A 27,390-nucleotide genomic window follows, 5' to 3' on the forward strand; every position below is an offset into this window, starting at 1 on the left:
TTCTTTTTCTTTGTAATAACAGAAGTGGTCAGGGGGGTGTTGCAGTGGGAGGTTGGTGGTTTTGATGGGTATAAAATAATGTTTGGTGCTGTGCATGCTTGGCACTGGGGTTTGTTATTTTGTTGTATGGAAACTCTTGGTGAGGTGCTGTTATTTTGTTTTAAGGGAGTTTGATTAGTAATGATGTAAGACATTTGTATAACAGTTTTTGGTTTGGAGTTGCAGTTTCTAAATTTTTACTCGAATTTTCAGCTAAATGTTCAGGAGGGCTGTTGTTTTGTTTAGGACTGTTATTTTTGATGTTGTAAGGTTTGTGTACAAGGTTGTGGACAAGGGGACATGTATAGGGACACGTGTGGGGACACAAATGGGGACACGGGGGCAGAGCAGGAGCCGCTCCCGGCTGTGCAGTAAATGCTTCATGGGCTGCGGGGCTGTGATCGCCTCCGGGTCCCTGCGTTAATTGCAGGCATTAATTAACGCAATGCCGGCGATGCGGGACCACTGCGGGTGTGCAGGATGCGAGCGGGGCGGACACGAGCTCCGGCCTCATTAATTGGCTGCCGTCACTAACGAGGTGGCCTCTGTCCCCAGCTGGGCTCTGCTGGCACTGCCCGCAGTGGCTCCTTTGTGCCTTCGGCCTCCTCTTCCTCGCTGTCCCCTCCTCCCGCCTTGCTCGGTGCCTGTGAAAAATGTGTATTTTATGATTGGCTTTTCGCAAATATTCAAATTAATATTATAGGTGTTGTGTTAGAAAGTGATGCTGTATTAATTCTCTTAAGTACTGTGTTAAATATAGTTTTAGGTTATAAAAATTGTTAAAATAGAAACTATGTGATGTAGGACACTTTTTTTAAAGAGAGGACTCGCAGTGAGATGGCAGCCACAGGACACCTGAATCTTTCAGAGAAAGAGAATTTATTGCTCCCTTATCAGAAGAAACGAACTTCTTCCTGCCTCGAAGGCGCTGTCAGGATTCAGAGGAAGAAGTTGTGGATGACCAGACAGAATCCTGTGTTTGAATGGAATTTATGCATCATGGATGAGGTGTATGAATATGCAACAGGTTATTGTTTTTAAGGTTTAATCATCTGTTAACGGGTGTCCTTTTTCGGGCTCGTGCTGCCCTGAAAAAGGTACCCGGACATCCGTAACTCTTTGTATTTGTTGTCTCATATTGTCCTAATTCAAATTGTCCAAATTATTATTATTCTAATTGTATTACTATTTTTATAACCATTTTATTACTATGAAACTTTTAAAATTTTAAAAACAAGTGATTGGCGTTTTTCACAGTGCCCAAGCACAGCCCAGCCGTGCCCGAGCTGCTGCCACACCCGGGGGGCTCGGGGGGCACCAGTGGCACAGTGGGGACACCAGCCCAGCCCGGGATCAGCCTGCCCCGCACTGGGACAGGGCAGGGACACCCGGCGGTGTCCCCGTGTCGCGGAGCCCGGACGGTCCCGCGGGAGCGGCGGCTCGGCTCGGTTTGAGCGGGACGGACGCGGGCAGGAGGGGCAGGAGGGAGGCGGGCAGGGCCCGGGGGTGTGGCAGGGGCTGTCCCCGGCCCCGCGTGGGGCAGGGCGGTGGCAGGAGGGGTGGCAGGAGGGGTGGCAGGAGGGGTGGCAGGAGGGGTGGCAGGAGGGGTGGCAGGAGGGGTGGCAGGAGGGGTGGCAGCGCGGGTGGCAGCAGTCCCGTCCCGCGGAGCGGCAGGAGCGCGGCGCTGCCCGGGGCTGTGCCCGGCACCGGGGCAGGTACGGGGACCCCGCGGGGAGCGCGGCACGGCGACAGCGGGGACAGACACGGCTGGCAGGGCCAGGGGGCGCCGGGGCAGCCCCTCCGGGCACGGAGCAGCGTTTGGGGACGGCCTTGGCACCCCAAAGGGCATCCAAGCGGCTGGAAAAGGGAGCGAGAGGAGGGAAACTCATGGCTCGGGCACGTCCTGGCCAATAACCCCGAGAGGTTTTAATGATGGCCCGGCCGAGCGCGGGGGCGTTTCCGGCGTGCCGGGCCCGGGAGGTGACAGCCGCCCCCCGCTCGCTGTCGCCTGTCGCGGTGGGTGACACTGGGGCGGGGTGGCCGTGGGGACATCCCCGGGGTGGCTCTGGCTGCGGTCCCCGTGGGACACTGGGGTAGGGAAACAACAGCAGCGCCCCGGGAGGGGTCACGGGGGGTGTGCCAGCCCCGGGGAGGGACCCAGGGCCAGGCTGGTGCTGTCCCCAGCGTGTCCCCAGCGCGGGAAGGAGCCGGAGGGCACCGGGAGCCCCGAGCTGTGCTGCCCCGAGCTCTCACACAGCTCCCGCACGGAGCCGAGCTCGGCGCTGAGCCGCGGATTTCAGGAACAAAACTCGCACAGAATTCCCGTGGCAGCGCTCGGGGCAGGCAGGGACAGAAATCTGAGCGGGTTTCACCAGCCCCGGCCAAATCCTGGTGGCGCCGTGCCCGGCCCTCCTTAAACCCGGCTCTGCTCAGCCATGCGAACCTCCAGGAGCCCGGAGCGGCACTTTTGGGGTGGGAAAGTTCTGCTTTGGGGCTTCTGAGCCGCCGGCAGCAGCGCGGGGATGCTTTAGGGACACTCCCGGGATGAGACAGTCCCGGCGGCTCCATCCCGGGTGGGGATTTGAGGAAACATCCCCTGGGGTAAGAACTCACTGATGGACTCGCTGAGCTGTGGGACAGTGCTCACAGGGTGTCCCCAGGTGTGGGACAGTGCTCACAGGGTGTCCCCAGGTGCTCACAGGGTGTCCCCAGGTGCTCACAGGGTGTTCTGTGCCTTTGGCCATCCCCAGCCCTCCTGGGAGCCCTGGGCTGGGGCCAGAGCAGGGTTTGTCTGTCCAGGCTGGGGCAGAGCAGGGTTTGTCTGTCCAGGCTGGGGCCAGAGCAGGGTTTGTCTGTCCAGGCTGGGGCCAGAGCAGGGTTTGTCTGTCCAGGCTGGGACCAGAGCAGGGTTTGTCTGTCCAGGCTGGGCCAGAGCAGGGTTTGTCTGTCCAGGCTGGGCCAGAGCAGGGTTTGTCTGTCCAGGCTGTCCCCCCATGGGGCTGGGGCTGGCAGGGAGCCCTGGCACCAGTTCCTGCCTCCCCAAAGTGCAGTTTTTATCTCTAATTACTGAGCTGATGAGTGACGTTTGTCAAGAGCTTTCTTGGAACCGAGATTTCTTGGATACCTCCTCGAAAATATTTTTTCCAGTGCTTTAATTCACTTTTTTCCCCCTGCTCCAGGCCCTGGCAAGAGGCAGCACCCCCAGCTGCCTTTGCAGGGCACTCAGCCCCATGGAGAGCCCAGTCTGTGCCAGCTGCAGGTGCTGAACAAGCCCTGGTTTTGTTTGGCACCGTTTGGATTCTGTGGAGCTGCTGAGTGGAGCCTGGCTGGGCATCCTGGTGATCCTGACTGGACCCAAAGGGGCTCAGAGATGCCAGGCACGGTGGGGATGTGGTGGATCAGCAGCTTCAGGTCTGATCCTGAGCACGAGGGGACCAGGATAACCCCAAATCAACCCAGGAATTCCAGTGTGACACTCAGGGCAGGTTGGTCTGGAAGCAGAGCCCAGGAAATCACCTTGGAAATTCTCAGTGTCAGCCTCACCCTAAATGTTGGTGTCCTAGAGCAAGGAGGGAGGGCAGGGGATGCTTTGAGCCTCTGATCAGAGCCCTGAGGGCACAGCCAGGGTTACTGGGACCCCCTGGGACCCCCAACCACCACCCTGGGCTGGGCAAGCTCAGCCAGGGCTCAGTTCTGGACCAGGCCCCCAGGGTGGCTCTGGCTTGGCCACACTCCTGGGCCTTGGGCTGGCTTGTCCCGATGGATGGGCTGTGTCTCAGCCCAGCCTTTGTCCCCTTTGCAATCCTGACTCTGCCCTTCCCAGCCTGAGCCTGACCTCTCCATCAGGAGCTTGGCTGAGGCTCAGGGCTTGTCCCAGCTGCCACCCCTGGCTGGGACCTTGGAATGGGTTGGGTTGGACCTTAAAGCCAACCCAGTGCCACCCCTGCCATGGCAGGGACATCTCCCACTGTCCCAGGCTGCTCCCAGCCCTGTCCAGCCTGGCCTGGGACACTTCAGGGATGGGATCAGGGTTTGTGAGCAGCTGAGGTTTCTCTTGTCTCCTGTAGGATTTTCCCTGTGGAGCAGCTGCCCCCTCTGGGCCTGCATCCCTCATCCTGTTCATGGTCCCTGAGGGGATCCCCCATATCCCAATCCCTCTGGCAGGAGGAGAGAGGGCAGTGTGCTTGCCAGGAGCAGGGCAGGGAGGGCTTTGTGTCCCTCCTTGGTCCCTTTGTACACAGAGAGATTGTAAAATATATGAAAACCAGCTGTAAACATTGTAACAATGCCTTATAAATAATTCTTATCACAAAAATCAGTGAATTCACATGATACAATCAATATATTAGCAGCAAGTGTTTGCAAGGGTTGAGACAATATTTTTTAAACATTTATATAATATTAAAAACAGTCACTATTTATTGGTATTACCTACAGAAAGCAGAAACAGCAGAGGTTACAAGCTCATTACCAGCAATCCCCAAAACTCTGAATCATTGGGGAATCAGCTGATGACCCTGCAGATAGGATCTGATTGAAGTTCCCCAAATATTCTGTCTTCAGAGACATTTTGGGCACGTGAATCATCACTAACACTCGTGTCCTTTCACGGTGGTTTCCCTTGCTGTGGAACACTTTTCACAGTAGAAGATTTCCATCTGTGCCATATTTGGAATATCACTGATTTGCAAAGTGCCTCCCTTTTCTGCACCTTGGGCTGTCACTGGGCTGTCATGTTTTCCACAGAATCTGGGCAATATTTTGTTTTCTGTCCAAATTTTCCACACTTTAACCGTGGCCTTTTGGCGAGTCCTGCTGCCATTATTTCTGTGGAATTGTTGTGTTGAGGAGTTACATGGAGATCTGTGAGGGTTTTTTTGTCCTGCCTTCATCCCTGTGGGATCAGATCCCTGTCTGTCTGTCTGTCTGTCTGTCTGCAGGAGAGCTGTCCCCAGCTGGCAGAACCCTGGGACAAGGACACAAGTGGGGCACAGCAGGGAGGAAGGGGGAGATTGGCTTTGCTCTGTGTCAAATCCTATTTTGCCTGAACCAAATGGTCTCAGTCTGGGCACTGAGGGGCTTCTGTGGGATTTCTGTGTGGGAGAGATCCCATCCCTCCAGGGATCCACTGCTCTTCCTTCTCCCCCTCAGCCTTGGGACAAATGGGAGTGGGAGCTCTTGGAGTGTCCCACCACCCCCAGCAGCTCCCTGAAACCTTCCCTTCCTCCCTTTTGTTTGTGAAAACAAAGAAAGCAACATTTGGGGCTGCCCCTGGATCCCTGGCAGCATCCCAGGCCAGGCTGGGCAGGGTTTGGAGCACCCTGGGATGGTGGAAGGTGTCCCATGGCAGGGGTGGGATGGGATGGGATGGGATAGGATGGGATGAACTTTAAAGTCCCTCCCAACCCAAACCACTCTGGGATTGTGTGTGCTAAGCTCAGGGTGTCATTTAGGATCCAAGGACAGGGACAGCACCAAGTCCTGGGTGGTAAAGAAGGATTTTGTGGATCTGGGCAAGCTCTTGGCTGCAGGTGTTTGGGTCCCTTTGACCTGTAATGAGGATGGATGCCCAGCCAGTGGCATCTGTGAGGTGCTGGGACAAACCAATACCCACAGGAGCAAGAGGGAAGTTGATACTTGGGGTAAAAGAAGGAAAAAAGTGATCAAAGGAGTGAGATAAGAAATAACGGTAGGGGCTGACTTCTGGTGGAGTTATTTAATAATAAAGTAATTAATGCTTTATCCCTCACTGCCTCCCTTCATGTGAGGATCACAAAGCTCTTCACAAACATTAATTAATCTTCCCTACCATCCCTGCAGGAAGGTCACAGGGCCACCAAGCATGAGGGAAATCTTGTCATTGATGGAGCTGGGCTGGGCTGGCAGCACAGGAAGAGCTCCAATTCCTCCTCAAAGACTTCAGTGATTTCCTGCAGCTTCCCCAGAGGGCAAAAATGCCTTGGAGCTGTCACAGGGAACTGGGATGGGTGAAGGCTGATGGGAGAATGTCCCTCCCACAGGGTGTCCTGCCCTGGAGCCTCGGGGAACTGGAGCATCCCAACGGGATCCTGCTGTTCCTGCTCAGTGTTCCAAAGGTCTCTGGTTGTCCTTGTCCCCAGGGCCTGGCCTTGGGGGAACTGGAGAATCCCAGTGGGATCCCACTGTCCCTGCTCAGTGTTCCAAAGGTCTCTGGTTGTCCTTGTCCCCAGGGCCTGGCATTTGGGAACTGGAGCATCCCAGTGGGATCCCACTGTCCCTGCTCAGTGTTCCAAAGGTCTCTGGTTGTCCCTGTCCCCAGGGCCTGGCATTTGGGAACTGGAGCATCCTAACGGGATCCCACTGTCCCTGCTCAGTGTTCCAAAGGTCTCTGGTTGTCCTTGTCCCCAGGGCCTGGCAGAGGTGCCAGCATGGCTGAGCAGGAGCCAGCCCCAGGCTGCCCACGTGGGAAGGAGCAGCTGCCAGGTCAGTGTGACAAGGGGGTGGCTTGGGGATTTTGCTGCTTTCAGATGGTTGGTGAGGGAGCTGAGTGTGGGACACAGGTGTGGAATGGGGAAGAAGAAGGTCTGGGGTGAGCAGGGGCAGTGCTGGGAGCAGGGCTGGGATGTTCCCTGCTTGGAGGGTCTGCACTGGGATGGCAAAAACAGAACTGGGAGAGGAATGAGCAGAGCCCCAAAGGCTGGGGGCTCACCCTGCAGGGCCTGAGCCCTCTGTGAGCCAAACTCGGAGCCCAAGGGGCCACCCTGAGCCTCGGGGAGGCGTGGGCAGCTCTGGAATGTTCTGCTCTCTGTCCCCTGTCACTGACCCTGAGACCCAGCTGTGCCTGCAGCTCCCGAGGGCCCCTGGGGAGCCACCCCAGCCATGGCCACCACTGGTCCCTGTGCCCTGGCCTGGCTCCCAGGGTGACTGGGGGATGTCCCTTTGCTCTTCCAGCTTTCACCTGGGAGGTGAGAGCCAACGACCGCAGCTACCACCGGCAGGTCAGGAAGAAATTCGCCTTCTGCCTGAGCAAGAGGAAATACTCGGTGAGCTAGGCTGGTCCTTCCCTTCCCTTCCCTTCCCTTCCCTTCCCTTCCCTTCCCTTCCCTTCCCTTCCCTTCCCTTCCCTTCCCTTCCCTTCCCTTCCCTTCCCTTCCCTTCCCTTCCCTTCCCTTCCCTTCCCTTCCCTTCCCTTCCCTTCCCTTCCCTTCCCTTCCCTTCCCTTCCCTTCCCTTCCCTTCCCTTCCCTTCCCTTCCCTTCCCTTCCCTTCCCTTCCCTTCCCCAAAAGAAAGTGAAATAGCAACATTAGTGGTGCCCCTTGGTAGGAGAAAAAATTATTAAAAGAATATATTATAAGAATAATAATATAAATATAATATAAAAATAAAATAATATATCACAAATGTATAAAGTAATCATAATTCATAATAATAAATATATACTACTATTAAAATTAAAATAATTAAAAAGAAAACAATATATTAAAAATAAAAATATATTAAATAATAGTTTAAAAATAATAATAAATATCTATAATATTATTACAATAAAAATAAAATAAAATAAAATAAAATAATATAGTATAATATAATATAATGTAAACAAAAATATATGAAATAGTAATTTAAAAATTAATATATAATACAATTAAAATAAAAATACTATTAAAATAAATTAATATATTAACATAGAAATTATTAATAATATTAAATGTATAATAATTTTAAAATAAAAATAGTTTTAGAATATTATTCTAACTAGAATATTCATTAATAATAAATAATAAAAAGTTAATAATTTATATAATAAATATAATAAGATTTTAAAATAATAATAGTAAAAATTAAATAAATTTTATTAATAATAAATATTTTTAAATATAAATCATTGATTATAGTAATAATGACAATAATGATAATAATGATAACAACAACAAAAACAACAACAACAACAACTATTATTATTATTATTATTATTATTATTATTATTATTATTATTATTATTATTATTATTATTATTATTATTATTATTTTAGAAATCAACATTTTCCCTTACAGCTTTGATAATTAAGGCATCTCTTGTGCTGTGTGAAATCCTAAGAGCAGCAGAATGTTCTGGCATTTGCAGAGCAGGTCCCTATTTCTGTGTCCCCCTGTCCCCAGGGCAATGCCATCAGAACAGCCAAGTACAACCTGCTCACCTTCCTGCCCCTGAACCTCTATGAGCAGTTCCACCGCATGGCCAACGTCTACTTCGTCTTCGTCATCCTCCTCCAGGTGGGCACAGGCACCCCGTGGGTACTGGAATATGAAAACCCCCGGGGGTAGAGGGCATCCTTTGAATCTGCCAGTCCCTTCTGGAATTGCAGGACTGACAGACAGTGCTGGGAGGGGAAAGGAGAGGTGACTGACACACCTGGCAGGGAATTATCAGGGAGGAACCTGGGGTTCTGGGGTAAACCCTGAAATCACAATGCAACGGGTGTATGCCAGGGCTCTGCCCACGCAGGGCTCTCTGCAGCTCAGGGCAGGCAATCTGGGCTGAAAGGTTCCCCAGGAGCTTTTCTGTGGTGTTCAGCATCTTTCAGGAACTTTCTGAGGGGTTTAACCTGTGTTCAGTGTGGTTCATTTAAATTAAAGTCTCCTTACTTAAGGAGGATGTGGAGCTGCTGGAGCCAGGCCAGAGGAGGCCATGGAGATGCTCCAGGCCTCCAGCTGGGAGCCCCTCTTCTGGTTTTATTTCTCTCCTCCAAAGTTTTGATTTCTTCTTTCAGTTTTCTTCTCTTTCTTCTTCTCCTTTCCCCTTTGTGTCTTGGTTTAACTTCTAACCCTGGAGCTCACCTGGACAAGAGGAGGCTCCAGGGACACCTGAGAGCCCCTGGCAGGGCCTGAAGGGGTTCCAGGAGAGCTGCAGAGGGACTGGGGACAAGGCCTGCAGGGACAGGAGCCAGGGCAGGGCTGGATGGGATCTTGGCAATCAGGAATTGTTCCCTGGCAGGGTGGGCAGGCCCTGGCCCAGGGTGCCCAGAGCAGCTGGGGCTGCCCCTGCATCCCTGGCAGTGCCCAAGGCCGGGCTGGACAGGGCTGGGAGCAGCCTGGGACAGTGGGAGGTGTCCCTGCCATGGCAGGGGTGGGATGGGATGAGCTTTGAGGTCCCTCCCAGCCCAAATCTTTCCTTGATTCTATAAAATGGGTTTGGTTCACATGGAGCTGAAGCTCAGATTGACCACACCAAAACAGAAATTCATCCCTCCAGAGTCAGAGACCCTGAAGCATTTCACACCTCAAAAAGAGGTGAAAACCCAGCACAAGAGGTGTCTGTAGCAGAGATGTTGATTTGGTGATCCTGAGATGGGATCCTGCCAGCCAGGGAGTCACTCAGTCACCTCAAGTGTCCCAAGGTGGGACAGGAGCTGTGTCAGTGCTGTAAAATCCTCGTTCTGCAGACTTTCCCTGAGATCTCCACGCTGCCCTGGTACACCCTGCTGTTCCCCCTGAGCTGCCTCCTCATCATCCGGGGGCTGCGAGACCTCATCGATGACATTGTGAGTGGGGGGTGGCCCTGGGGACAGGGGCAGGGAGGGGCCCTTTGCTGTCAGCTGGGCTGAGGGGCTCAGGGGCTGCTGCCACCCCTCAGTCCTGAGGGATCCCCTACTCCACCACATCCACATGGGTTTTTATTTTCCCTTGGGAAAGATGTCACACCCTGGCTGCTTCCCTTGGGGTCCAAACCCTCATTTCTGTCACCTTTAATGCCTTGACTATGGGTTGGAGTGCCAGGTGGGTCCCCAGAAACACCTGGGGAAAATTCAGCCTCTGTATTCATCAGAACAAACCTTCCCACGGCTCTGGGGTGAGGAGGGAGGTGGTGGCATCAGGGGGGGTGTTTTGGTGGGACACCACAGCCTGGCATTGCCCATTGCCATCCCTTGGTCTGTCTGTCTGTCCTGTGCAGGGCCGTCACCGCAGTGACAGGAGCATCAACAGCAGGCCCTGTGAGATCCTGGCTGGGAGGAGGTGAGGGGCTGGGGGGCTCTGCCTGTGTTTGCCACATCCAGAACATCTGTGATCCCATTAAGTGAGAAGTGAGAACCCTTGAGCAGCTGAGGAGTGGCTTTGGTGGGACTGTTCTGGGCTCTGCAAGCTCCCATCACCTCCCAAAATGTGCCACAGGTCCTCCTGGAGGATTGGTGATGTTCCAGGCATGGGCAGTGGGTTTAGAAATGCCCCAGTTTGCTGAGATGTGCTGGGGGAGGCTTTCCTTGGCCACAGAGTTCCTCCAGGCCATCACATCCAACCCATGGAGATGTGTCCCTGCCCAGCACTGCTCCAGGGAAAGATGAGCTTTTCCCAGCTGTGCTCAGGGTGCTGAGAGCCCCTGTCACCTGTGGGGACAGGGACACGGATGTGACACATGTGCCACCCTTGGTGCTCAGCCCTCTGGAGGTGCCACAAGAGCCTGGAGACCCAAATCCTGCAGGAATTCAGGACAGGCACAGGCTGAAACACCCCCAGCCCCCAGTCCCACCGCTCTGCAGGGACACAAAGTTGTCCCCTGGGTGTCCCCACAGGTTCTGCTGGCGGGAGTGGCGCGACATCTGCGTTGGGGACATCGTGCGGCTGCGCAAGGACAGCGTCGTCCCGGTGAGGGGGGACCAGAGCTGGCTGTGCCCTGGGGACAGCAGTGACCAGGGGCTCATCCTGCTGCTCTCTCCCCTTTTCTGCTCCTCAAGGCTGACCTGCTCCTGCTGTGCAGCTCCGAGCCCAGCAGCCTCTGCTACGTGGAGACCGCTGACATTGATGGGTGAGGAGAGCACGGGGACAGGGACAGGGACAGGGACAGGGACAGGGACAGGGACAGGGACCCCTCTGGCCATGGGGGTGATGCCTTGAGGAGCTGGAACAGAGACTAGAGGGAGTTCAGAGGCATAAAATGGATATTTTATTGAAATGCCTTCCAAGGCCACACCCTGGCAGTGCCACAGCCACAGTCGTGGCTCTGCCCAGATGGCTCCAAGATGGGAGCAAAAAGGGCTTGGCCACAAGATCTCACATTTTTATAAGTTCTAGTCCATTTGCATATAGGAGTTAACTATTGTTCTATTGTTCATTGTCCAATTAACAACAATTGTATTGTTAATTGTCCAATTAACAGTTTCAAATGATGAAGTTTCATCCTCCTTGCTTGCTTGCCCACCCTCCTCTTTTCATGTTGTTTGTCCTTTGGGCCTGAGTTTGAAGGGATTGTCCTTGAGTCTCCAGCTGGAATAGGATTGTTTTGTCTTCACCAGCCTGTGAAGAGATCCTAGTATAAATCCTATATCCTATATATATATCCTACATATATATATATATATATAGAGATATATAGATATATATAGGATATATATATAGGATAGGTATAGGATATAGGATTATATATAGGATGGATATATATTTATAGGATATATATAGGATATAGGATATATATAGGATATAAGATATATATATATATAGGATATATATAGAGGATATTATATAGGAGATATATATACACACACACACACACACATATATATATATATATATATCCTATATATTCTATATTTATCCTTAATATAAAGCTAAAAGCTGCTCACCAAAACAGAACAGAAAAACTTAAACCCCAGGGTATCAGTGGGACAGGGCCAGAGACCCTTGTCTTGGGGAACCCCCAGCACTGTGGAAACCACAGGATGTGGGAGATCCTCCAAAACCCAAACCTGCAGACACCCCAGAAACACAGATTTCACCCACAAATTTGGAATATGGGAGTCCAGAAGCTCTGCTGAGGGTTCTACAGAGCAGCTGGCACCTAAGGCTGGTGTCTCCATGTCCCAGCTCCCTCCAGCCCATCCTCCCTGTGCAGGATGATTTAAGGGCAGGGTCCCCAGGCCAGGGCTCTTCCTGCACATGTGGCATGACAGATCCCTCTCTCTGGCATGTCACTGCCACCACTTGTGTAATTAGCTGATAATTAATGGCTGTCTCTGTCCCGTGGGCCTGACAGGAGGATGAACAGCTCTGTCACCCCACAGGGTTGTTTTATTTTCCTTTCCCTGGCTCCTGCTCACAGGGAAACCAACCTGAAGTTCAGACAGGCCCTTCTGGTGACCCACCAGGAGCTGCAGAGCGAGGAGAGCATGGCTGCCTTTGATGGTGAGTCTGCTGGCTGGGGGAGCCCATGGCCAATCCCGCTGGGATGGGATGGACCCAGCCCTGGGAATGCTCTGCTCCCATCACTCCAGCAAGAGGCACCAAAGGCCTCGTGGGGAGGCTCTTCCCATCGCTTCAGTGATGGATCCACCAGGGTTGGGCACCTTCCCCCTGCCCTGGGTCTTCATTTTCCTGTGTGCCCAAACCCGAGCCCAGCCCCTGCTGCTCCTCCTCAGGGAGCAGAACTCCCCTCTCCAAGGCCTTTGGGGCGAAGGGGGTTGTGTTTGTACCTTCTCCAGTGAGGTTCCTGCACTGCCCAACCTCCCAGCACCTCCCTGAGCCTTAATCTGAGCCCTCCAAATCCCACCTAGAGATGCCCTGACAAACCCTGGATCTCCCCAGGAGGCCCCGAGTGTTGGATTATTCCCAGCTTTTATAGAGATGGGGTAACTGAGAAGTGTTTGAAAAGATTTTATTCCATTTTCAGTCTCGATGAAGGGCGAGACATAAGAGATGTAAAACTCTAAGCCATTCCACCAGAAGCCAACCTTTTTCTTGGTTATAATACTTCATAAATTTAGAAAAAATCATAAATTTTTATAATGTTTCATTTTATAATTTTCATCTTTACATTTTTATATTAGTAATTCTATTAATAGTTTATTAAATTATTAAAATTTATTTTAATCTATTAAATCAAAAGTACTTATTTAATTAAATTATTAAATTATTAATTTATTTAAAATTATTAAATCTATTATGAATCTTTACATTATTCATTTTTTTACATTTTCATTTTTATAATTTTTCATTTTATTAAAAGTAAATTTTTACAGTTTTTATTTTACAATTTTCGTTTTTATATTTTTACATTATTAATTTTACTACAATTGATTAAATGATCAAAATTAATTCAATAATTAAATTAAATTAATTATATTATTAAAATCGTAAAATTTATTAATAATTTTAACATTAATATTTTTCCATTTTCATTTCTATATATCTTATTTTATATACTTTTAGCTTTATAACTTTATAAGAATTTATAACTTTTTCACCCTGTCAACTATTACCACACAACGCTGCTAATACTTTTATAGGCTATATACACATATATACACTTTCCCACGTGTACTAGTGTATTTTAACACTAATAACCTATATTTTGACCATCATAACTCAATTTCCCACATCCCAGCACCCCTCTTTGGAGGGGACTGATGGGGCTGAGAGGGGACGAAGGCTCTCCCTGCCCCCTGACTTTACCTGTGCCAGGGCGGGTGAGGTGCGAGGAGCCCAACAGCCGCCTGCACACCTTCACGGGCACCCTGCGCTGGCGGGGCCGCACCCACGCCCTGGACGGAGACCGGGTCCTGCTGCGGGGCTGCCGCGTCCGCAACACCGCCCTCTGCTACGGCCTGGTGCTCTACGCAGGCGAGTGTCCCTGCCCCGGGGGGGTTGAGCTGCCCGAGCCATTCCAGCGCCGGCAGGGCTGGCACAAGGTGGAGGAGATGCTGCATTGTGTCCTGGTGGTACCAAAGCTCTCCTCGTCTCGGGTTATCTCCCAGCTGCAGCAATATTTGGTCAAAAATATCTTGGGTTTAACATGTTCAGAGAATCCCAGGCTGGTGTGGGTTGGGAGGGATCTTAAAGCCCATCCAGTGCCACCCCTGCCATGGCAGGGACACCTCTCACTGTCCCAGGGTGCTCCATGGGACAGCGTTCACTGGGGTCTGAGGATGAGGGAAGAGATGAAGATCTGACTCCATGTTTCAGAAGGCTTGATTTATTATTTTGATATATATTACATTAAAACTATACTAAAAGAATAGAAGAAAGGATTTCATCAGAAGGCTAGCTAAATATAGAAAAAAAAGGAATGAAAAACAAAGGGCTTGTGGCGCTGACAGAGAGCCCGAGCCAGCTGGGCTGTGATTGGCCATTAATTAGAAACAACCAACATGGGCCAATCACAGATCCACCTGTTGCATTCCACAGCAGCAGATAATCAATGTTTACATTTTGTCCCTGAGGCCTCTCAACTTCTGAGGAGGAAAAATCCTAAGAAAAGGATTTTCCATAAAAGATGTCTGTGACAGCTCCAAGCCCTGTCCAGCCTGGCCTTGGACACTTTCACTCATCCCAGATCCAGCCCACCCAGCTCAGGCCGTGGGGAGCTGTGGGGAGAGGGAGGGGTGAGAGCTGCTGTGAGCATCACATTTTGGGGCCTGCAGCCATGGCTCCATGGACACTGATGGAGGGAGGGTCTCCTCAGGGGAGGGGAGGTGTCCTCATGGAGGGAAGCAGCCTCACTGACCTCCTGGGACTTGCATTTTTACTTTGGAAATGTTCCCTGCCCAGGGTTTGATTCCAAAATCATGAGGAACTCTGGGAAGATCAAGAGGAAGAAAACCAAGCTGGACCACCTGATGGACCGGCTGGTGATCGTGGTGGGTGTGGGCCAACACCTCTGCCCTGCTCCTGGAGTGGCCCTCAGGGCTGCTCATGAGGGGCCTCTTGCTTGGCTGGTGCTGCTTTTCTTCATCTTGCAACATTTGGGCCAAAATATCTTGAGTTTAACATGTTCAGAGAATCCCAGAATGGTTTGGGTTGGAAGGGACCTCAAAGCCCATCCAGTGCCACCCCTGCCATGGCAGGGACACCTCCCACTGTCCCAGGCTGCTCCCAGCCCTGTCCAGCCTGGCTTGGGCACTGCCAGGGATGCAGGGGCAGCCCCAGCTGCTCTGGGCACCCTGTGCCAGGGCCTGCCCACCCTGCCAGGGAACAATTCCTGATTGCCAAGATCCCATCCAGCCCTGCCCTCTGGCACTGGGAGCCATTGCCTGGCTCCTGTCCCTGCAGGCCTTGTCCCCAGTCCCTCTGCAGCTCTCCTGGAGCCCCTTCAGGCCCTGCCAGGGGCTCTCAGGTGTCCCTGGATCCTTCTAGAGAAGATTCTGGTGGGCTCTGCCATCCTGGGGCTTTCTCATCTTGGGACCTTCTCATGCTGGTTTCCCACCCCAGATCTTCCTGCTGCTGTTGGTGACGTCCCTGGGCCTGGCTGTGGCCTCTGGGTTCTGGGCCAGGACGTTCCAGGAGAAGCACAGCTACCTGGCTGCCCTCTACCAGCACACCAGCCCTGCCCACCAGGCCTTCCTCAACTTCTGGGGCTTCACCATCCTCCTGAGCATCATCATCCCCATGTCCATGTACATCACGTAAGGACCACGGAGCTTGGTGGGGACCAGAGCCCAGCACCCACCCCCTGCCCCTGTTCCTCACCTGGAAATTGGGTCACAGCCCCAAAATGAAGGTCCAGGTGTGGCCCAGGTCATTCCCAGGTGTTCCCTTAGCCAGCAGAGGGGAATGGTGCATGGGATGTGTGTCCAGAAACACCAAGGGTGTGCTTTGGGATCTTCCCAGGCCAAAAGCAGAACAGGGATGTGAGCCCTGGGCACCCCTGATGAGGGATGGAGGGACAGGACACAGGGAATGGCTTCCACTGCCAGAGGAATATTGGGATATTGGGAGTCATGGGCAGGCTGAGGATGGCTCTGAGGAAGGTGCAGCTCCCTGGATGCAGGATCTGAGATATTCCTGGGCTTCCTATGGACAGCAGCAGCGTGGGGGAGGAGAAGGGCACAGCTGCTCTGTGCAGCCAACAATCACAGCTTATGTTGGAAAAAGCTGTTTCCAAAATTTTGGGCCCTTCAGTGGACCTCCAGATCTGTGAATTTGGTCAGCAAGGGCGAGAATTCCAGAGGGGACCCAGTGGGTGATGAAAACCCTCTGGAATTGAGTCCCTTGAGTAGAGCAGTAGGATCACAGTGGGGATGTCCCCTGCCTTTCCTTCCTGTCTCAGGTCCCCAGCACCCTGGGCTGAGAGGAACAGCACCTCCTTCTCCCTGTTTTCTCCTCCTGCACTCCCTAGGTTCGAATTCATCTACCTGGTGAACAGCTGTTTCATCAACTGGGATCTGGAGATGTATTATGGTGCCAAGGACATCCCAGCTGAGGCCAGGAGCACCAGCCTCAGCGACCAGCTGGGCCAGATCCAGTACATCTTCTCGGACAAGACGGGCACCCTGACCCAGAACATCATGAGCTTCAAGAAATGCTGTGTCAACGGGACCATCTATGGTAACTGGGGCTGGGATTGGTTTGTAGGGGCTCACATGAACCTGGAGCTGGCTCTTTCCACCCCTGCTGAGTGCTTGGGACAGGGGGATTGGTGTTGGTAGGAATTCTCCTTGTCCTCATGCCCCATGGTTTTGGAGCTTTGCAGGATTTATTATAGTCTGGGTTTGAACAGACAGGTGTGTGCTAAGGAAGGCAGGAGCCTTCCTGAAATGGAAAATGTAAACCCCCTCTCTCTGAATTGTTATAATTTTGAAATTAAGGGGCTCTCAAGCAAAGATATGGGAATAGGAATAACAATTCTTTACTAGGGAAAAATGAAAATACAAATGCAATAGAACAAAAAAGAAAACAAATCACTGCCAGAGTCAGAGCAGGCCCTGTCCCCTGTGTGTCAGGGGGTGGCACAGCCCCATCCCATGGGGGCTCAGCCCTCCTGCAGTGCCAGCTGTGGCTCTGCTGGAGCAGGGATCCTGCACAAGGGGGGAGTTTTCCTCTGCAGCTCCAGGGCTGCTGCAGATGGGCCTGGGCTCCCTCTGGCCATGCAGGCAGCAGAAGCTGCTCCTCTGGCAATGCCCTGGGCAGAGGCTGCTGTGCTGTGCCAGGCTCACATTGGATCCAGGTAGGAATGCTTGGCTCCTGCCCTGGGCAATGCAGCATCTCCCCATGGGATGCTGGAATTGGATCAGCCCTGCAGGGACACTCAGTGGCCATGGACAGCAGAGATCTCCTGCAGGGAGGGTTGGTGTGGGAGAGATAAAGAAAAAACTGCCCAAAGAACAGCAGAGAACTGCCCCAGCTCTGACAGGTGGGAACAGAATGCACATCCCCAGCCACATCTTCCAACCTAAGACAATTCTTGTTTTTAATGAAGGAATGGGATTATTGTTGGGTTAAGAATGTTTTATTGTTTAGACAAATATTAGTTTTAGAAATTGTGAAATTTTAAAGGGGGAAGTAGTTGGTAACAGTTTAAAGTAGTTATAAGTTTTTTATTATAATACATAATTTTTAAATTTAATAGGTAGTTGTTATGAGGTTTATTTTGTTTTTTTTTTAATTTATTATATCTATTTAATTTTGTTGTATTGTGGATATTTTTGTTTAATGGGTTTTGTAGTATGTTTATATATGTTTTTATTATAATTTTTAGTTTTTGTTTTCGTTAGTTTTTAGCTTAGTTTTAGTTCAGTTAATTTTTAGTCAGTTTTAGTTTATTTTATGTAATTATATTTTTATATTCTATTTTTTATAATTTTATTAATATAGCTGTTTATTAATTTAAGTTATTTTTTACTAATAATTATAGAAATATAAGTTCATTATTTTTATTTAATGTTTGTGTATTTTATTTTTATATTAAGTTTTTTTAAGGTTGTAGATTAATTTTTTTCTATTTGTGGGAGTTTTTATTTTTTTATTTTGTTATAAAATTATCATTGTCCTGAAACTGTTCCATTAGAGTGAATATATGTCATTGCTCTTTACTTTTTTTTTTTTTAATTTTATTTGTCTGTTTGGGTTTTTTTGGTTTTTTTAAACTTTTCTGTACATTTAAAAATTCATTATTTTTTAATGATTCTGCTCAGTTTTCCCCATAAAGCCTTGAAAATTGCCAAGTCCTTCCTCTTCTCATTGCTGCACTTTCTCCAGCTCTTGGTTTACTTTGGGAACCCTTATGATGCTTAATTAGGGACATTTAATGAGCAGGGCAGGCCCAAGGTTTAGCATGAAGCCCTGTTTTCCTGTGACAAGCATCATGTGCTTGAGACAAATGGACAGTGGTAAAAGAAAAAAGGAAGACAAAAAAAACCCTGGCAAAGCTTTTAGGCAGGAATAAACCAAATTTTCCCTGGTGTAGCACATTGCACCCCTGTGGAGCAGCATCGCCCTCATCCCAGCAGGCTTTGGCCAAATGCAGAATGTCCCAGGAAATGCAGCTGAAAGTAGACCTGAATTTTTAACATTAAAATCATGGTGAAAATTTGAACAAAAATCAAAAAAGTGAGGATATCCCAGTGGAGTCCAGTCCTGGGCAGATGCTCAGGTTTTTGGTTTTTTACTGGTTTTTGGCCAGCAGAAGCAGGAATCCCTCCAGAGAAGCTGCTCCATGCCCCCTGCCAGCCCTCTATTAATAGGATTATTTTTATTTTGGCAGGTTCAGGCACAGGGCATGAGAACAAACAGCCACAGGTGAGTGAACTCCCCTCCCATGTGCCATGGGGCTGTCACTGGTGCCACTGGTGCCACTGAGGAGCTCAGCTGGCTCTCAACAGGGTCCAGGCTCTCAGAGGGGTCTGGTGGGTTTGTCATTCAGGACAGGGGAACTGGGGTGATGAAAGGATGCAGTTCTGATTTTTAGGGTTTTTTCACTCCCAGCTGTTTTACCCCCTTGGCGTGGGCAGCGCAGAGCTGGGCTCAGCTCCAGCCTGGGTCTGTGCCCTGGGGGTCTCACTGGCAGGGAGGGGAGGGACACCTTAGAAGGTGTCTGGGTTTGAACAGACAGGTGTGTGCTAGGGAAGGCAGGAGCTTCCCCTGAAATGGAAAATGTAAACCCCCTCCCTCTGAATTGTTATAATTTTGAAATTAAGGGGCTCTCAGGCAAAGATATGGGAATAGGAATAACAGTTCTTTACTAGGAAAATTAAACAATAGAACAAAAAAGCAAACAAACCCTGCCAGAGTGAGAGCAGTCCCTGTCCCCTGTGTGTCAGGGCACCCCCTGACACATCCCATGGGGGCTCAGCCCTCCTGCAGTGCCAGCTGTGGCTCTGCTGGAGCAGGGATCCTGCACAAGGGGGGAGTTTTCCTCTGCAGCTCCAGGGCTGCTGGAGATGGGCCTGGGCTCCCTCTGGCCATGCAGGGCAGCAGAAGCTGCTCCTCTGGCAATGCACTGGGCAAAGGCTGCTGGGCTGTGCCAGGCTCACATTGGATCCAGGTAGGAATGCTTGGCTCCTGCCCTGGGCAATGCAGCATCTCCCCATGGGATGCTGGAATTGGATCAGCCCTGCAGGGACACTCAGTGGCCATGGACAGCAGAGATCTCCTGCAGGGAGGGTTGGTGTGGGAGAGATAAAGAAAAAACTGCCCCATGAACAGAATAACAGAACTAACAGAACTGCTCCACAGATAGGAACAGAGCACACATCCCCATTTCCAACCTGAGACAGAAGGACACCAGAGTGGCACTGTGTCACATCCTGGTGCTCCTGGGGACACTGAGCCCTGTGCTCAGTCCCACTGGGTTCCTGCATCCTGCCTGTGCCTCTTGCAGGGCTCAGGGCTGAGCTGGGAGCACCCCGGGGAGCAGAAGTCGGGTGTTTGTGATGTGACGCTGCTGGAGGCCGCCCAGAGGGACAATGACCCAGTGCTGAGGGAGTTCCTGAGGCTGCTGGCCCTCTGCCACACCGTCATGGTGGAGGACAGGGGCGGTGGGTTTGAGCTGCCCCTCGGGGCTCTGGGGCTGTGGTGGGGTTTGGCAGCGCCCAGCAAAGCTCAGCTGTGGGGTGGGAGAGCCTGTGGGGGGCTCGTGCCACTGTCCCTGTGCCATGGGTTTGTGTTTGGGGGAGTTTTAGAGCTCATGGGTGGGAACAGAAGCACAAGGGGGACAATCCTGTCTGGGATCATAGAATCCCAGCATGGCTGAGGTTGGGAGGGACCTCAAAGCCCATCCAGTGCCACTCCTGCCATGGCAGGGACACCTCCCACTGTCCCAGGCTGCTCCCAGCCCTGTCCAGTCTGGCCTTGGGCACTGCCAGGGATGCAGGGGCAGCCCCAGCTGCTCTGGGCACCCTGTGCCAGGGCCTGCCCACCCTGCCAGGGAACAATTCCTGATTGCCAAGATCCCATCCAGCCCTGCCCTCTGGCACTGGGAGTCATTCCCTGTGTCCTGTCCCTCCATCCCTTGTCCCTCTCCAGATCAGACAAGCAGGACTGGCCTTCCCCAGCCTGGCAGCTCAGGCTCAGGGTGTCACAGCTGGGCAAGAATGGGACACTGCAGCTGTCCCAGTGGGGTTTGCTGTGAGTCTCTCTGTGTAACCCTCCTCCTCCTGCTCTCCTGCAGACCAGCTGGTTTACCAGGCAGCCTCCCCAGATGAGGAAGCGCTGGTGCTGGCAGCCAGGAGCTTGGGCTATGTCTTCCTGGCCCGGACTCAGGACTCCATCACCATCAGGGAGCTGGGCAGGACCAGGACCTACGAGCTGCTGGCCATGCTGGACTTCAACAGCGACCGCAAGAGGATGTCTGTCCTGGGTGAGCGGGGTGGGCTGGGCTGTCCCAGGTCCCTTCTGTGCTCAGCCCTACAAGGGATGGCACTGGCATGGCTGCAGGTGGCCACAGCTGGCTCCTGAGGGTCATCATCCCTGTGGATTTGCTCACCTTGGGCAAGGCAGCCAAGAAGGGTTTGAGCAGCCAAGACAGAGGAAGTATCTCGGGTTTTTGGTTGTTAATTGCTGCCCTGAGATGTGCAGGATGTCTCTGTTTCAGCCCACACATCTGAAGAACGAGTCAGAGCTCTTCAGTTTTCGGTCTTGAAGTTGTTTATTAATTCTTATCTATAAAATTTTCTTTCTGCCCAGCCGAGATCTGCTCAGCAGGGCAGCCACAGGCGCTCTGACTGCCCTGAGGGGGTGTTGTCTTTTTATACCACAAACTACGTATAACATATTTACACTTAATTCCCAATACTTATCACCTATGTTAGACAGTGCACTTCTACTCTAAACCAATCCCAAAGTGCCAACAGCACTGCAGAAAATGGAGAACAAGAAGAAGAAGAAAGGCTGGACATGCCCAAGTTCCTCCATCTTGTCCCCATAACCCCCATACCAAAAATCCTAAAATCTACATTTTTCACCCTATGATAATTTTTTTATTATTATACTATTTAAACTTCTGTGACTTTCAGGTCCTCATACAAAGCTGGCAACTTGCTCCAGGGGACACAATCCAATCCCCAGGTGTTTTGGGCTCAGTGCCAGGGTCTCTAAGCCCCCTGGTGGGGTCCTCAGCAACTCTGGACACCCGGAGGGATGTGCTGAGTTCCAACATCAGTAAATCCACAGCTGGCTCCTGAGGGTCATCCTGGTCATCCCTGTGGATTTGCTCACCTTGGTCTGGGCAGCTGAGAAGGGTTTGAGCAGCCAAGAGAGAGGAAATAAATCCAGGACTCAGAGGAGTTCTGTGAGGAACTGGCAGTCCCTGATTCTGCCCCATGCTGGTGCAGATCTGGGGATACTCCTGTGCTCCTCATGGCCACAGATGGAAAAGCACCAGTGACCCTCTGGGGGCCAGCACGGCCAGCGTGGCCACTGTGCAGGGACAGTAGTGAATGGGAGCCACCTCTGAGGGGCCCTAAGGTGTCCTCCCCTCCCTGGCAGTGCGAGACCCCCAGGGCACCATCCGGCTCTACACCAAGGGTGCTGACACCGTCATCCTGCAGAGGCTGCGGAGCCGAGGGCCCCAGGAGAGCCTCACCGAGAGGGCTCTGGATGTGAGTGCCACCCCCGGGGTGACAGCACTGCTCTGCCTCCTGCTGGCTTTGGGCTGGCTGTCCTGCACTCTGTGCCCTGTGCTCTTCCTCCCTCTGCCTAAGGGATTTTGGTTCTGCCTTCTGCTCTAGGAGCCTCACCTGCATGTGGGCCAGGGGGTGAGAGGGAATGGATTCCCCCTTCGGTGTTCTGCATGGAGCAGCTGCATGCAGGGATGCTCATGGGGATGCTGGAGGATGGGGGAAGGGAATCAGAGCCTGGAGAGAGATGCTCAGGTCCTGGAGTGTCTCTGGCTCTGCCCATGGCTGGCCTGGGGTGATGCCCTGGTCCTGTGAGAGTTTCCTGGCCCTCTCTATTGCCGTTTGGGGGTCTATGTACAAATCACAAACAGCTTGGGGAACACTTCCCAAGCTGTTTTATTTTCCAGCATCACTCTCATTACATGGTTATGACAATGGGAAGATGCCACCAGCTCATATCCCCAGCAGCAGACAAAGAACTCAATGTCACAACTCACTTTAAAAGTTTTTTGACCAATGAAACAAAGCAAAAGCACATTGACAGTATTTCTATCCAACCACTATAAGCACATGTACCTTTGGTTTAAACAATTCTTGCTTATTTCAAATACAATATCTACTTGTAAGCCTTAAAATACAGTGCACAGAGCTCCATTATGAAGCTTAGAACTCCCTTATATCTCACTAGATAAACTTTTCTGTTTAGGGAGTTATTCTAGCCAAGTGTTAATACACAGATCATTGTTAGATTTGTCCTTACTTTCTACTTTTCATATAATTTCCCACAGTCTCCTGGGGAGGGAGGATGTTACAGGAGCCTCCTCGAGCCAGGTCTCATAAGCTCTCAGAGGTCTATAACACACCCAAGATAGCTCAGCTGCCCTTGGAAGCATAAAGACCAGCAGGATGGCTTCTGTTGCAGTGTTGGAGACAAAAAGGTTTAATGAAAGGCAAGATAACAGAGAAGAACCGAGCCAGGTGCCAGAGATTCTTTGTTTAGTTAATTGCTTAGGAGGGACTTTTTGGCTTCTGTGCAATTAGCTATCCTTAAGTTTGAGGTGAAGTCCCCCAGGCCTATGTGATGCCTTTGTTCACCTAATAGAGGAGAGAAACTGCTGGGCCTCTTTCCTTTTCGAGGGGCCAAAGCAGAGTTTTGTCACCCGCTCGTGTGGGAGGGGAGTGCTGATGTGTCCTGCCCGCAGCGCTTTGCGGAGGAGACGCTGAGGACGCTGTGCGTGGCCAGCAGGGAGGTGAGCGAGGCCGAGTTCCACGCCTGGGGCCGGAGGCACCGCGAGGCCGCGGCGCTGCTGGGGGACCGCGCCCGGGAGCTGGACCGGCTCTACGAGGAGATGGAGCAGAACCTGCAGGTGCGACCTGGGGCAGAGTTTGAGGGTCCCCAGGGCGAGGGAAGAGATGAGAATTTTGATTTTAGGTTTCAGAAAGTTGATTTATTATACTATTCTATTCTATTCTATTACATTACGTTATGTTATATTATGTTATATTTATATTATTTACATTATATATTATATATAATATATACTTATATAAATAATAAATATAATATATATTTTATATCATATAATATCTATAATATATCATATTATATAATATCACCTATTATATCATATTACATTGCATTATATTATATTACATTACATCACACCACACCACATTATATTCTGTTATATTATATTAAAAATTTTATACTAAAATTATACTAAAAGAAATAAAGAGAAAGGATTTCATCAGAAGGCTAGAAAGGAATATATTATATTATATTACATTATATTACATTACATTATATTATATATAAATAATATATATAATATATAATATTATATATAATAATATATAAATATATATAAATTATAGAAATATATATAATTTATATTATATTATATTATGTTACGTTACATTACATACAATTATATTACATTACAATTATATTATATTATAAATGTTATACTAAAATTATACTAAAAGAAATAGACATAAAGGATTTTAGAGATTAGAAAGGAATGAATAATAAAAACCTGTGACTGTTCACAGCATCGACACAGCTGGACCATGATTGGTCATCAAGTAAAAACAATCCACATGAGATCAATCAAAGATGTACTTGGCACATTCCACGGCAGCAGATAATTATTGTTTATATTTTGTTTCTGAGGTTTCTCAGCTTCTCAGGAGAGAAATCCTGGCAAAGGTATTTTTCAGAAAATATGTCAGTGACAGGACGGGGCTGGGGTCAGGAGGAGCTCTCTGTGCCCCAGAGGGCAGGCAAGGGGGTTTGGCTCTCCAGAATGAGGAGGTGAAGTGTCCAACCTAACACCCATTCCCTGGGGGCAGGACAGGTGGAGTTTGCCCCGAGGGGTGACTTTGTGACATGCCAGTGGATGTAGATGTCAGTGTAGATGTCAGGTTGTGTCACCCCCAGCAAGGGCTGCTGGTTGGCTGCAGGGGTGATTCCCACCTCTGTCCTGCCCTGCCCCATGCCTTGACACCCAGTCACCCCCTCCAGCTGCTCGGGGCCACAGCCATCGAGGACAAGCTGCAAGAGGGAGTCCCTGAGACCATCCAGCTGCTGAAACTGGGCAACATCAAAGTCTGGGTGCTGACAGGAGACAAACAAGGTCAGTGGAGACCCCCCCAACAAATTTGAGCTTCTCCCCTGACCAGGACCAGAGAGGAGAAGGACCACTGGGAGTGGGCAGGAACTGGTCCTGCTGCTCCCTTAGCAGCACATCCCACCTGGCAGGGGAAACTGAGGCAGGGGAAGGAGCTGCTGCCCTCCAAGGGCTCTTGGAGCCGAGGGCTGGGGGCTGCCCTGGGCTGGGGGCAGCACCATGGACCACTGAGAGCTGGGTGTTGCAGAGACCGCGATGAACATCGGCTACGCCTGCAGGCTGCTGACAGACGACATGGAGATCCTGGAGGAGAAGGAGGTCAGGTGAGGAATTGTCCCCTCCTGGCTCAGGACATTGCTGTCCCTGCTGGGGACACCCTTAGGCAGAGGAACTGGGGCAGGGTGGGCAGAGCTCGGCTCAGCCACGGGAGCTTCTCCTGCCCTGTGCCAGCCATGGTCTTCATCTGGTGATTTTCCAGGCCTTCCCACCTGTTTCTTCTCCCACCCCATGCTCTTCCTTGGCAGGCTTTGCCCAGAAAGGATTTAAGCTTCTCTCCAGCCTCTAAAGCAGGCTGATTTCTGATATGAGTGAACCTCCTCTTTGTTCCTCCTGTTCCCACCAGAGTCTCATCTCCCTGGCTTTGAGATGATCAAGGCCTCACCAACATTCCCAGTGTCCCCAGCTCATATCCAACCCCCCTTTCCTCCCACAGTGAGATCCTCCAGGCTTACTGGGAGAGCAACAACAACCTCAGTGCCCGTGGGGACACCCCATGCAGCTTCTCCCAGCAGCACGCAGAGACTCCGTGCCACAAGAGAGCCATCATCGTCAGCGGGGACTTCCTGGTAAGGTGGCACCTGGATGCTGTTGTCTGCTCCCTGCCTGATGGTTGTTCCTGCCCTGGTGGTATCAGAGTCCTGGGTGGCACCAGCGCGGGCAGGACGTGGTGCTCATCCTGCCCAAAAGGTGGGAAAAGCCCATTTGGGGCTGGGGAACGAAGGGTGGGGAGGAGAACAACCTTGCACTGAGCATTTGGTGTTGGGGGGCTCTGGCCAAAGCTGCCCAGTGCTCTGGGGTGACACGGGCTGGGTGGGGATCACAAGGTCTCCTGGTCACACTGGGACATACTGGGCTCATGGTCACAGCACCCACTGTGTGATGAGCTTGGGGAAAACCAGAGTCACTCTTTGGGGGCATTTGAGAGCAGTGCTGAAGAGCTCTGAGGGCTATGGGTGAGGTCCCAGCCACGTGTGCTCTCCCCCAAGGACGGAATCCTGCACACAGGAGAGGTGCTGAAGGAGAAGAAGGGGTGGCCATGGCGGTGGCTGTGCTGTGGCAGGGCCGAGGCCTCACAGGACCAGGGGGCTCTGGTGGAGAAGGCCTTTGTGGACCTGGCCACCAGCTGCCAGGCTGTGATCTGCTGCAGGGTGACCCCCAAGCAGAAAGCCCTGATGGTGCAGCTGGTGAAGAAGCACAAGAAGGCCGTCACCTTGGCCATCGGGGATGGGGCCAACGATGTCAACATGATCAAAAGTGAGGCTCGGGCAGGGGGAGGTCAGGGCTCTGTTGGTGTGTCCCACTGGTGATGGTGGTGCCTTATTTGTCATCTCCACCATGTCACCCTCCCCTTTGGGGTGAGGAACTGGGAGGGGAAGCCCCAGACCTGTGCCCCACATTGCTATGCTGGGAGGGGAGTGAGAGGCACAGGACCAGCCCAAGATAAGTGCACAGGAGCCCATGTGCTTTTGGCATCTGGGATGAACCTTGATGAACCCTCAAACCCCAGCATGGGCAGCTGGCAGAGTCATCCCTGCCCCTCCCAGCAGCCCTGACACGGGGCTGTGCTCTCACACCACGCCTGGAATATCCAGGACATGGCATAGAGGGGGCTTGTTCCCTTTTGTCTGTTACTCCTGGATTCATGTTCCTGGGGACAACCTGTCGTCATTATAGTGCAAGAGTTCTACGGTCATTACATTGCAAGGGTTCCATATTGCTGGAATTTTGTACCTCCTTGATGTTTCTTGTAGGCACCTCCTCTAGGCACTGACTCTTCCTTGTCCTCACAGCAGCCAGCTAACTCCAGTTCTACCAATCTACTCTTTCATAACACGCTTCTTATTGGCTACAGGTGTGGCCTGTTAAAATCAGGCCTGCTCATAATCTTTAGTATTTGGTTTGGCTGCAGCTCTTTAGGGAATAAGATTACATTCTATACCACCTTCATTTACCCATACTGCATCCCCCTCCAACAACCCACGGGGACATCAAGCCCCCGGCTGCCCCCAAAGCTCCCCGTGTGCATTTGCCGCCCGCAGCCGCGGACATCGGGGTGGGCATCAGCGGGCTGGAGGGGCTGCAGGCCGTGCAGTGCAGTGACTACGCCCTGGCCCAGTTCTCCTTCCTGCAGCGCCTGCTCCTGGTGCACGGCCGCTGGAACTACCTGCGCATCTGCAAGTTCCTCCGCTGCTTCTTCTACAAGACCTTCGCCGGCCTCCTGGCCCAGGTGTGGTTCGCTTTCCACAGCGGATTCACGGCCCAGGTGAGGGGTGCAGGGTAAATTTGGGGCAAATGTGGGAGAAAACCTCCAAAAGGGGGCCCCTCCAGAAAGCAAACCCACACGGCCCCTTGCCCCAACCAGTTCGGGAAGGATTCCTTGGAGAGAAGTGGAAAGAACCTGTTTATTTAACAGGCACAGCATCCCCCAGCACACAGAATGAACAATACCCACACCCAACTAAAGCATTTACTAGTCCCAATATAGGTGATAGAAAAGACACCATTGGCACGATAGAGACTACGTACCGTAAGGGAAAGATGAAATAATAATGAAAACTATGCTATAAACAGCAAAGATCAACCCTTGTACCCTTTGCATCATGGTCTAGCAAGAAAAACGAAGCAAAATGAATTTAAGTTTGCCA

The 27,390-nt window shown here is 51.1% G+C and overlaps 1 protein-coding gene across 1 annotated transcript in view; it reads left to right on the forward strand.

Moving 5' to 3' along the window:
* The first annotated feature begins 484 nt into the window (after window positions 1–484).
* ATP8B3 (ATPase phospholipid transporting 8B3) overlaps window positions 485–27,390 on the forward strand; it is a 32,980-nt gene continuing 6,074 nt past the window's right edge. The window contains exons 1-24 of the mRNA XM_077191336.1: window positions 485–510; window positions 1,666–1,754; window positions 6,427–6,501; window positions 6,970–7,061; window positions 8,179–8,292; window positions 9,462–9,560; window positions 9,971–10,032; window positions 10,587–10,659; window positions 10,749–10,819; window positions 12,110–12,192; window positions 13,468–13,626; window positions 14,554–14,642; window positions 15,214–15,407; window positions 16,121–16,329; window positions 18,485–18,519; window positions 19,601–19,757; window positions 20,390–20,578; window positions 21,706–21,818; window positions 23,039–23,203; window positions 24,361–24,472; window positions 24,714–24,789; window positions 25,179–25,311; window positions 25,732–25,999; window positions 26,785–27,008. Coding sequence (XP_077047451.1) covers window positions 485–510; window positions 1,666–1,754; window positions 6,427–6,501; window positions 6,970–7,061; window positions 8,179–8,292; window positions 9,462–9,560; window positions 9,971–10,032; window positions 10,587–10,659; window positions 10,749–10,819; window positions 12,110–12,192; window positions 13,468–13,626; window positions 14,554–14,642; window positions 15,214–15,407; window positions 16,121–16,329; window positions 18,485–18,519; window positions 19,601–19,757; window positions 20,390–20,578; window positions 21,706–21,818; window positions 23,039–23,203; window positions 24,361–24,472; window positions 24,714–24,789; window positions 25,179–25,311; window positions 25,732–25,999; window positions 26,785–27,008 — 2,907 coding nt within the window. The remainder of the gene's footprint in view (window positions 511–1,665; window positions 1,755–6,426; window positions 6,502–6,969; window positions 7,062–8,178; window positions 8,293–9,461; window positions 9,561–9,970; window positions 10,033–10,586; window positions 10,660–10,748; window positions 10,820–12,109; window positions 12,193–13,467; window positions 13,627–14,553; window positions 14,643–15,213; window positions 15,408–16,120; window positions 16,330–18,484; window positions 18,520–19,600; window positions 19,758–20,389; window positions 20,579–21,705; window positions 21,819–23,038; window positions 23,204–24,360; window positions 24,473–24,713; window positions 24,790–25,178; window positions 25,312–25,731; window positions 26,000–26,784; window positions 27,009–27,390) is intronic.

This window comes from Agelaius phoeniceus, chromosome 29 (genome assembly GCF_051311805.1).
Source record: "Agelaius phoeniceus isolate bAgePho1 chromosome 29, bAgePho1.hap1, whole genome shotgun sequence".
Taxonomy (NCBI): domain Eukaryota; kingdom Metazoa; phylum Chordata; class Aves; order Passeriformes; family Icteridae; genus Agelaius; species Agelaius phoeniceus.